This window comes from Numenius arquata, chromosome 24, assembly GCF_964106895.1.
Source record: "Numenius arquata chromosome 24, bNumArq3.hap1.1, whole genome shotgun sequence".
NCBI classification, from domain to species: domain Eukaryota; kingdom Metazoa; phylum Chordata; class Aves; order Charadriiformes; family Scolopacidae; genus Numenius; species Numenius arquata.
In genome coordinates, this window is record NC_133599.1 from 4726252 (window position 1) to 4737644 (window position 11393).

Genomic DNA, 11393 nt, shown 5'->3' on the forward strand with positions numbered 1-11393 from the left:
TTCCGGCACAGGACAGCCTCAGCCTGTAGGTTCAGGCTTCAGAGTACTTGGAAACCTTTCCTGCAGATCATTTGGAGGGTGGGAAGGGCTTGAACGTGGCATTTAGACTATCTCTAAAAAGATTCTGTCAGTTTGTTGGCTTGATAAGTTCTATGTTATATTTGTCTGTGGGATAGATTGTTAACCTTGCTTGCCAGTGGTATGGGAATGGTGCATCTTTTGCCCAGTTTAATCCTTTATCATCTCCCAAATAGTTCAAGCCTTTCTTAATGTGCAAAAGTGAGTATACATACGTTGGGAAAAAAAATTGAATTATTCTTTCTATTTAAGGCTTGCAACATAGAAGACAACTCGCTGTTTCACAGACCTCTTGCTCTGGGTCCCAGTGCTCTCTGCGAGCACGCTGAGAAAAGTGAAATTCATGTCTGAGGAGCAGGCGTCGGGGCAGGATGGAGAGCTTGGGCTTGCAAGCAGTGACCCTTAGTGACGGGACGACAGCCTACATTCAGCAGGCTGTCAAAGGTAACGGTTCCTTGGGGCTGTGAAACCTAAAAGTCTTTTGATTGACCCTGTGAAATTAAAGTCAGACTTATCGGAAGTGCCCTCATGGCATGCAAACTGTCGTAGATCTTGTTGCTTGGTGCAGGAAGCTAGCAGCTATCTGTTAGATTTGCACAGAAAAGTGATGCAGCAGAACTAGAACATGCCTCTGGTTTGGAAATAAAGCTTTGGAGGTGCACCAGTACAGGTTGGGGGCTGACCTGCTGGAGAGCAGCTCTGAGGAAAAAGACCTGGGAGTCCTTGTGGACAACAGGATGCCCATGAGCCAGCAATGTGCCCTTGTGGCCAAGAAAGCCAATGGCATCCTGGGGTGCATCAGGAAGAGTGTGACCGGCAGATCGAGGGAGGTCATCCTGCCCCTCTGCTCTGCCCTGGGGAGGCCCGATCTGGAGCACTTGTCCAGTTCTGGGCTCCGCAGTTCAAGAGGGACAGGGAACTGCTGGAGAGGGTACAGCAGAGGGCTACAAAGATGATGAGGGGCCTGGAGCATCTCTCTTATGGGGAGAGGCTGAGAGACTTGGGTCTTTTTAGTCTGGAGAAGAGAAGACTGAGGGGGGATCTGATCAACGCCTATAAATACTTAGAGGGAGGGTGTCAGGAATCACGGAATCATGGAATTTTTCAGAGTTGGAAGGGTCCTCTAGAGATCATCTAGTCCAACTCCCCTGCTAAAGCAGGATTTCCTATAGCACATTACTCAGGACTGCATCAAGGTGGGAGGATGGGGCCAGTCTTTTTTCAGTGGTGCCCAGTGACGGGACAAGAGGTAACGGGCACAAACTTGAACATAAGAAGTTCCATCTAAACATGAGGAGGAACTTCTTCACTTTGAGGGTGGCAGAGCCCTGGAAGAGGCTGCCCAGAGAGGTGGTGTAGTGTCCATCTCTGGAGACATTCAAAACCCACCTGGACACGTTCCTGTGCGACCTGCTCTGGGTGGACCTGCTCTGGCAGGAGGTTGGACTAGATGATCTCCAGAGGTCCCTTCCAACCCCATAGCATTCTGTGAGACGGCAGAGCTGTTGCCGTAGAAAATAAAGGTTCTGTTCAGACTGCAGTGAGCCCTGTTCTCTCTGAGGTAACTGGGGAAATGGAGTTCACGCTGTGGCCTGCAAGACTCTCTTCATCCAAAAACTTCCCCTGAAGCTAAGCGCAGGATGTTTTACTTCACTGAAACGCATAGAATTTGGATCACAGTAGTGGTTTTCTCACTTAAAGGGGTGCTGAACTTGGCGTTGGTTAACTGGAGCGATATCAGTGCCAAATTCAACACTTGCCCTTATTTTGGGGTTTGGAGGTGCTGGTTCTTTCACCACCCACTGTTCCCAAGAAGAGGAACAGGCTGTTTCCCAGCCTGTGGAACAGGACAGTTGAGGTGCGAGGCTTCACGTCCTGGGGATTGTTCTCTTGCTTTCTTTTCTGTGTGAACTCACTGCAAGTTTATTATGTGTGTGGAGTGGGACTATCTTGCAAACCACTAGGTTTTGTGACCCCCCCAAACATTGTGCAGCAGGTGAAAGCAAGCGGGATTCCTCGTGTTCAAGTGGGATAGAGCTATGTCCCCTCTGCATCAAATAATTTAGTAACTGAAACATTATTATAAGGTTACTGACAGTTACACTATTTTAAGAGTCCAGTCTTCATAACCCATTGAGGGTAGAAACACTTTAAGTCCCCTTAGGTCCTGTAATTTTTTTCCAAGAGTTGATCTTCCACCAAAGTAGAAGAAAATAAATCTTCAGGCCCCTGCTGATGATGCTGTTAAAAGCTCCTAGTTGAATTTTTCTCTGGCACAAGTGCAATTGCTTCCTACTTTAGATATCTAAAATGCTTAGCACACATCATTATTTCTGCTTCTTGGTTAGAGGGCTTGTTCAGGGCAACTTGTAAACAAGTGATGACTGAGGTTCTTTGTCTTGTATGCTCCTGTCTAGGACAGGGAGGTTCTAGCATTTCTGGGAAGTTAAGTGCCTCTATGGCTATTCAGGGAAAAGCTTGATAAATAACAGCTTATAAGTAACAGTTTTGCTGTCTTCTGTGGGACTGGGTGCCTTGGGAAGATGTGGCAAAGGGGACAGCTCGTGGGACCAGAAAGATTGGACACCACAGGCAGTGCTGATGGCAATTTTTTAACTGTTTCAGGTGAAAAACTGATTGAGGGGCAAGTCATTGAACTTGAAGATGGGACCACAGCTTATATCCATCAGGTGACAGTTCAGAAAGGTGAGGACCATAAATTCACGTCTGTCTTTTTAGAAAGATATTGTAGATGTAACTGCAATTGTCTGTGTTCCAACAGTCGGGCTTCTCTTTTAGCTCTATAGCTTTAAGAATTCCGTTATGGGTGTAGGGGTTTTTTCACGTACATGGTTTTGAGGCTGAATGAGCAAGGAAGGACATAGAACATGTCATTTCCTGCAAAGTTTTAGCAATCTGAAAAGAAGGCAGATTTGCTGGTGGTGTAAGCAAATGTCTAAGTGTTGTTTCACTTGTGGGCTCTCTCACGGTTGTCAGTCTGACAAATCACAAGTCTACAAGTAAGGCCAGTAAGTTGTGTGCTGTGTTTGTGCCACCTACAGAGCCCAAACAAAATCTGTTTCATGTGGGAGCAGTTGGACAGGAATTTCCTGTAAACAATGAGATAATATATTACTTCTGGAATAGTTTTGTGAGTGGGGAACATCGTTGGAAGCAATGCCACCTTGGTCATTGACCCATCAGCCAATGTCACCTCCAAAGTGAGGTGACAATTAATCTGAGGGGTGATGGGCATTCGTTTCGTGTGGCAGGCACCAGAGTGGTGCAGAGGAGTCCTCCCTTACCACAATAAGATGTAAAAGGGCAGGTAGAAAGAGCTCTGTTGCTTTGGGCAGTCCTTCCTTCACCCTCCCAAGCTCCTTGTATGCCACCTCCCTTTTCTGTTCTTACAAGGTTGCTTGAAACCCACGTTGCGTGCCTGGTTGTGCCCTTTTCCTCCCTTCATCCTCTTCCCCACCTCCAAAGACACACAGTACGAGGGGTTTTCCTTCTCGCCCCTGTTTCTGTGCTGTGGGATGTTTGTGTTCTCCTTTACGCATCCCTGTGCCAGAGCCATCCTTCTCGTCCAGGACATAATCTGGCATTTTAGAATTGGTGAGATACTGCGTTACCCCAAAGAGTTGAAGAAGTGCAGTGAAGCTTGCATGGAGCATTAAAAAAAACTTATAATTCATGTTGAAAGGGCTCAAGTGTCTTAGAACCTCTAGCTGTCGTTGACTTTCAGGGCAACCAGGCAGCCCTGCTGTGTCCTCTTCTGGGGGTGTGAATACTGTAGTGTTCAGGAGCTGACGTGGGATCCCCTCCATCCCATCTGAGTCTTCCAGTAAGCTGTGTGGATTTTTTTCTTTTCTAGAGTCTGTGGCTTTTGAAGACGGCCAGCCAGTCGTGCTGGAAGATGGCAGTATGGCCTACATTCACAACACCACTAAAGGTAAAGCGTGTTGCCTGTTCTTCCCTTGGCAGCTGGAGTAGAAGCTGCTAAAGCGTAGCCCAGGGAGATGAAGAGCGCCTCGCACTCAGCAGCTCTTTTACGTTTGATTTTATTGGGTTCCTATTCCAGAAAGTTATGACCCCAGCACCTTCGAGGCCGTCCAGCTGGAGGATGGCTCTACTGCCTACATCCATCGTCCTGTCATCATGCCACCTGGCAGCACCATCCTGGAAGTGCAGGCAGAAACTGGGCTCAAGGAGTTGGCTGGAGAGGAGGAAGACGATGCCTTTGATGTCGAGACCATGAATGCATTAAAGCAGTACGCCAGTAAGGTGAGGACGCAACACTTCTTTCATGGCCTGCCCAGCAGCACTGAGGGGCTGGTGTCCTCCCTGGGGTTTAAGTGTCCTCCTGTCATTAGTCCTTCCATGTATTTGTTTTTCAGCAGTGCCAGCTTTGAGAAGAGAGACTGGGCAGGGTGAGAGTGGCACTGTGAGAGTGCTACAGCTGGCAGGTGGCTGGCAGCTAAGGACCTAGAACAGGGCAGTTTCCTGCTGGACCTTCTAGCTGGTTCCTACAGAGTGCTGGGCCTGCTGCCCTGAGCCTGCTGCAGGCACACCTTTGGGAAGAGCAGAGAGCTGTGATACAGCTTGGATTTATTTTTTCTTGCTTTAAGTGTCCCTTCTTGTAGCTGTTTGTTGCCTGAGTTTCTCATAATGCCACCTGGGTATGAAGTCCTGTTCCACAGACGATTCAGGCAGCAGATCAAGAGTAGCCTTTTCCATGTCAGGAGCGACTAAGTTATGGCTGCTGTTCCCCACGTTGACAAAGGCCTCAAAAAACAAAATAGCTTCAGACACTAACATGTCACTGCAGTGCTCCATCTGAATGTCTTGGGTGTTGCCGTTTTCTCCCATCTTCATGGTGTTGTGTGAGAAGGGGCTACCAGGATTGTCCTGGTCCAGTGCTCAGCTGGGCAGCACTAGGATTTGCCAATGGAGACCTTTCTGCTGTGGTAGGACCAGCCTCCCCCAGCTCTCTGGAGAAGACTGGGATGGCATTGCTGATGCGAATGCCTTCCTGCTGGGGTTGGTCACCCGCTCCATGCTGCACAGGGAGGTATGAACAGTACCCATGCCTCTTTGCTTGTAGGTGTCTGACGAGGAAGAGGAGGGAGTGATGAACACCTGCCATACAACAAGTGAGGATCCCAGCGATGTCCCTTCCCAGGTCTGACTTTTTCAGTGGTGCATTTCTGAAACTAGGCCAAACTCCTTTTGATGCAGAGCCCTTTGCCAGCTAGTAATTAAAAAACAGCTTTGTGACTTCTCTGCAAGGTTAGCAAATATATTAGCTGCAAGTTTTACAAATGAGCTAAATGAGGCACGGGGAGGTGAGTTGTGTGGCTGAGAACACCCAGTGAGGTGGGAGTGGGAAATGCTGGTTCCTAGACCCCTGTCCTCTCACCTGGGTTGCACTGTGTGTGTGCACGAGCGGTGCTTGTAGGAATGTGTTTTTGTGAGGACAACTGAAGGAGTGCATATGTATAGCAAGGAGGGAAATTCTTTGTGTGGGCTTTGCAAAGCCTGCTGTAGTGTCTCACTGAACGGATTTCCATACGTCTCTGGGCAGGATTTGCGGGAGGAGGAAGTGCACAGCAGTGAGAAGGGGCAGCAGGTCGGCAGCAGAGCTTTCCGTTGTGGGTACAAAGGCTGTGGCCGCCTCTATACCACCGCCCACCATCTAAAGGTAAAGCAGGTACCGTGCAGTCGTGTAGCGTGCAGAGCAGGCATATCCCCGCCTCATAGTGCCAGATCAGAACCCTGCTGTGCAAAAGGCTGAGTTGTGCACTTGGCTCCCCAAGAGACCCAGATGTGTTAATTGGCCAAGGTGAAATCCAACAGAGAACTTCAGATTCTCTCCACCAGCTAGATTTCTCCACTCTGTTTTCCTTTCTCCTTGTCTTGGACTTCACTTTAGGGACCTGTTCTTTCTTTTCCAGGTACATGAACGTGCTCACACCGGTGACCGGCCATATGTGTGTGACTTCCCAAGCTGTGGGAAAGCATTTGCTACAGGTACCAATTTCTCTTTTGAGCAAATTTTGTTTTCTGTCCAGTCCAAACTACTCTTGAGTACCCGCCCTGGCTTTTTTCCAGCAGAGCACAATGGTCATACCCTTTAAAGCCTTCTGAGAAGGAACTGCAGTGTGGGAGACTGCCCGGGACTTGGTTGATTATGGGCAGATTAAAGGAGTTGCAGGAAGAAGCCGAGTTGTCAGTGGTGTTGTGAGGTGGTTTGGATGTTTCTTCCCCCTCAGCTTTGCAGACACAGGACAGACATTCAAAACCACATGAACTGAGAGGTGGTACATGATTTGCCATATTATTTCCTTCTCATTATAAAATTAATTGTGGTTTCTTTCCTGGACAGGGTATGGGCTGAAGAGCCACGTGAGAACACATACTGGTGAGAAACCATACAAGTGTCCAGAAGATGTGTGTAGCAAAGCCTTCAAAACCTCTGGGGATCTACAGAAACACATCAGGACACACACAGGTGAGCAGCACATGAGGAGGACCAAGCTGCCCATCGAAAGGGCCTCCCAGATAAAGTACTGCTTCAGCCTTTGTCTAGGACATCACTTTTTTGTATCTTGGGTGAAGCAAGGCAGAACTGAAGTTGTCTTCAAACAGAAGTAGATGGGTAGTAGAAGTAGTTCTAGGGATTCTTGGCTTAGTTACAAACAGCAGAGCAAAAGGGGCAGGGATGCCAATGTTGTTAGAGAAAATGGGCCCGCAGTTGGTGTGATGTGAGGTCTCCTTGGTGTAATAGTGTGGAGGAGTGAAGGGGTGCAGGTGTCCAGGGCATTCCAGGCGGCTGCGTTGTAGCAGGACTCTCACCCCCCTTACTCTCTCGATGCAGGTGAGCGTCCCTTCAAGTGCCCCTTTGTGGGCTGTGGCCGCTCTTTTACCACGTCCAACATCCGCAAGGTTCACATCCGAACGCACACGGGCGAGCGGCCGTACATGTGTCCGGAGCCCAACTGCGGCAGGGGCTTCACCAGTGCCACCAATTACAAGAACCACATGAGAATCCACACAGGTAAGAGGAGGAGAGGATGAAACACAGGCAGCTCTTCCCCATCTGCTGGCTGGAAAAGGTCATTTCCAGGACAGACATTGCAGTGTTAGATCTGGGGGTAGCCAGGGAGTTAAAGGAAATAGGAATTGTTTTATTGGGCTGATCTTTCCACCAGTCTGTCTCCAGCTATTCGCTCTTGATGGGGAATCCCTTCCCAGAGCAGGAGGAGGGTGAGTCAGTGGGTTAGGCTCTGCTCTGTGGCCTCTGTCCTAGGAGAGAAGCCGTACATATGCACCGTGCCGGGCTGTGGAAAGCGCTTCACGGAGTATTCCAGCCTCTACAAGCACCACGTGGTCCACACGCACTGCAAGCCCTACACCTGCAACAGCTGTGGCAAGACCTACCGCCAGACCTCCACGCTGGCCATGCACAAGCGCAGTAGCCACGGCGAGCTGGAGGCCACGGAGGAGAGTGAGCAGGCCCTCTACGAACAGCAGCAGCTGGAGGGTGAGCAGCCATTCTGCTGTCACCAGGCTTGGGGCAGGCCATGTGGCAATGGGGACGGAGATGACAGCGAGAGCCACAGCCGCCCCCCTCTCTCAGAGCCGGTCTGTGCTGTGGTCTCCTGCCTCTCCCATCAAACCCAGATCTGTGGCACAGACGAGAGTAGAGGGTTCCCCATGGTCCTCACTGTTTGTCACAGGTTGGGAATGGACTAAAGATCCTTCTTCCCAGGCCAGCACTGGGCTGTTGTCATCATGATCTTGTGCCCTTCTGTGCTGGCCTTTCAGGGAACAGGCGGATCCCGGGATCAGGCCTGTGCTTTCACCCTCTGATTACCACTTCTCTCTCCCATTTTGCTCTTCCCCTTCCCTGACTCAGCTGCTGCTGCTGACAGCGGCTCCCCCTTGAAGACCCAGCATATTGCTTTCCTGTCAGAGATGGAAGAAGATGAAGAGGAAGAGGAAGATGAAGACGGTATGCCTACGCAGGTCTCACTTATCTCTCAGGATGGGACAGAGCAGGTATGGACACGGACAGCCTCCAGCATGTGGGGTACAGCAGATAACTGCGCCACCCAACCTTGGTGGTTTTTAAGGCTGCTTTTTTTTTTGGCATAAAACAGACCTTGGGGCTTCAAGGGCTCTCTCTTGATGTGGAGGGGAAAGAACAGGCCTCAGGTCCCCGACTCACCCTCTTGCTGGATGGGGTCTTGCAGGCGTTTGCCCGGGCTGGCGTGCAGCCCCTGGCAGCCCTCGCCTCCCGGCCAGCTGTCGAGAGGCAGCTCCCAATCTCTGCTGACACAGGCTGGATTTAGAGATTGTTTTTTTTCATCCTTTGTATGCGGCAGTGCTTTTCTTGTACTTCCCTCCACCAGCTGCCCGTGTGCTGACTGGGAAAAACTCCCTTCTGTGGCAGGGGGCAGAGGAAACAGCTGCCGCGAGTAACGCTTGTTTCCTCTTAACTCTGAGAACCTCTGCGCTGCAAGCGATGCATGAGCCGGTGCCTCAAAACCTGGGGAGAAGATGCTAAATGGGAAGGGCTGGAGACCTGCGAGTTCTACATCGATTCTGTCCATGACTTTGAGCAAAGTCTTCAGGATTCTCCGTGCCCTGGGTCCTGCGTGCAGAGGAGGAGAGAATGTTTCGTCCTTACTGAGACCTTTGTGTTGCCGAACTCGGGGCTTGCGTAAGGCTTCCTGAGGAGCCATCCTGGCTGAGAGCGTCTGCTTTTATCCTCCCCAGGTCAGTTTGTCTCAGGAAGACCTGCAGGCCCTGGGCGGTGCAATCAGCGTGGTGACACAGAGCGGTGCCATCGCCGTGCCCGAAGAAGAGCTGGCAGGAGGTGACACACACACCGTGACTATGGCCGACATGGATGGCACCGAGACGCAGCCGGTACAGACAAAAAAGGGACCTTCCCTTTTCCCTGCTGGGAAGGGACTGCATTTTCTTTTGAAACATGATTGTTTTTTATCTGAACTTTTCCTAGGTTACCATAGTCACCTCTGGGGCAGTCATCTCTGAAGAATCAGCCGTCGCATCCCTCTGTCATCAGCAGGTGGCATTGCTGGCCACCGCCAACGGCACCCACATCGCAGTGCAGGTACCACGGCTCCTGCCGCCTCCCCCTTCCTTCCCCCTTCCACCCACTGGCTCCAGCACTTCCCCTCTTGCTCTGCTGCTTCTCCTCTTGCTCCCTGATTCCCAGATGTATGGAGGAGAGCAGGGACGTGCTCCTTGGATTGCAGAATGCTCCTTGTAAACAGCTTTTCCCCATCGTAGCCGTGTCCCTCTCTGCTTTGCCCTGCTGTTTTCTCCCTGCATCACCCACTGCCAGTCCCTCTGTCCCGCTGCCCTGAGTGAGCCCACACCTCCTGAGCCCACCTTTTGGGGCGGACAGCGTTATCTCTCTGCCTTTCCTCCCCTAGTTAGAAGAGCAGCAGAGCCTGGAGGAAGCCATCAGTGTGGCCGCAGCAGCAATCCAGCATCAACCCGCAACACTGGAGGCAGCCGTGGCTGGGAAGGGGTTCTGAGACCCCCCCTGATTCTCCGCAGGGATGTCAGGAGCTGCAGGATCTGGGCCAGCCGGCACACGGAAGAGGTGCGGAACACGAGCGAGGGAAGGTGGCCAAGAGCAGCGGCCAGTGTGTGCACCACAGGTTGATGCCGGCAGCACTGGGTCATCAGAGTGACCCTGCTCCCAGGGCTCTTCTCTCCACAGAGGGATGTCGAAGGTCCCTGGCTGCTGCCTTCTCCTGGAGGCTCCGCTGTTTTCCTGGGCTCTGAGCAGTGACTTTCCTGCTCCTTGCCTTGGGCACTGACTCCCTCTGTCTGGAGGAGATGGCAGGCTGTGTCTTCTAGTATTTATTTCTTTATGGCTAAGATTTCCGAGACCTGCCAGTCTTCTGTGGCAGAGGTGGAGCCGCAGAGATTTCAGCAGCCTCTGGGAGCGCAAAAGTTTTCTGGAGAGGCGTTTCTTGCCCTTTCCCTCTAGGAATGGTCCAGGAGCTCCTGCCCAACCCCTCCAGGAAAGGGGCAAGTGGGCACATACGCACAGGAGCAACAAAGCCCCTTCGAATCAAGCCCAGGTTGTCCTGGACTCGGGGTCTGGGGTGGTGACCAGTTCCTGATGCTGGAGCGAGGGCCTGGGCTGGATCCAACAGTGATTCTCCCATCTCTCCATCACACTCCGCTCTCCAGCAAACTTCCTCGGCAGAGCAAAACGCTTCCTCCACCGAGGCCAACCGGTGCTTGTTGGGGGGCTGAGCTAGACTGGGTTGTAAATACCGAGTTGAAATAAAAACAAATTTAAAATTTTCTTTTTAAAAAGGAGCACCCTTCTCTCTTTCAGCCCCTGGGGCCAGCGGCTGGCAGAGGGTGGGATGGATGTTACTTTTTTGCAGATTTAAGGAGTAAGGCAGTTCAGGAGATTGATTGAATTGGCTGAAAGTGTCCTGCCAAAGCAGCAATTGTACAAAAACACTGTTGCGGAGGGGTGTGAGCAAGAGAGGTTGTAGCTTCTGAGCTCTCAGCGTGTGTCTTAGAGGGGCTCAGAGCTGTCTCCTGCATCTCAGATCAGGCCTTGGCTCTTCCAAAGGCTCCTGCAAGCCTGGATTTAGGGAATTGTCATTTAATAAAAAAAAAAGTGTCTGTGAAAGCATCTTAGAACCCTCTGAGCTGGGGGGAGAGACCTGGGCTGGCTTCCTCGACCTCAGCCCCTGCGCCACATACCTCTGCCCCGGGTAGTCTGGGGACAAAGAGAGCACCATAGAATCATTCAGGTTGGAAAAAAACTCTTAAGATCATCGAGTCCAACAACAACCCTGATGCTGGCGCAGACTCCCAGCAATCGGGTGGTGTATTTTTTTGGATATACCCAAGGAATTTGTGGAGGAAGAGGTTTTTGCAGGCAAGGAAGGGGTATAACCCGGGGCGGGGGGGGGAGCTGTAGGGGGATAGATCTCCCCTTGCCTTCCTGGGTGCGACTGGTCCCGAAACCAGCAGGGCTGGAACCTTTCCAAAAGGCACGGCTCCCGCTGCAAGGGGAAGCTCTTAATTTAAATCCCAGAAGAGGAAGCTGCCGTTCAAGACAGGGAGGGGATTTCTCTCCGCAGAACACAAACGCCGAGGTGGCTTTTGATCTCCCGGCTGAGCTCGCAAAGGGTTACGAATCCCTCACTTGTTCCTTCTCCCTCATTCCTGCTTGTGCTTCCCTTGGGCTGCTCGGGGCGGGGGGGGGTCTGTCCCTGGGGATCTGTCAGTGGAGAGAGGTGTGT

General features: G+C 51.4%; 1 protein-coding gene across 2 annotated transcripts; it reads left to right on the top strand.

Moving 5' to 3' along the window:
* Positions 1-330: 330 nt before the first annotated feature.
* ZNF76 (zinc finger protein 76) lies at positions 331-10441 on the top strand. Of its 2 annotated transcripts, XM_074163305.1 has the most exons (14): positions 331-522; positions 2704-2784; positions 3953-4030; positions 4160-4362; positions 5183-5260; positions 5663-5779; positions 6033-6108; positions 6464-6589; positions 6956-7135; positions 7388-7621; positions 7997-8139; positions 8860-9012; positions 9107-9220; positions 9546-10441. In XM_074163305.1, exons 1-14 carry the CDS (start codon positions 450-452, stop codon positions 9648-9650), a joined length of 1761 nt encoding a protein of 586 aa, XP_074019406.1. In that variant the 5' UTR covers positions 331-449; the 3' UTR covers positions 9651-10441. The 2 variants fall into 2 exon arrangements, with proteins under 2 accessions (XP_074019406.1, XP_074019408.1); XM_074163307.1 differs by lacking the exon at positions 5183-5260 and having other exon boundaries at positions 450-522.
* The last annotated feature ends 952 nt before the right edge of the window (positions 10442-11393 follow it).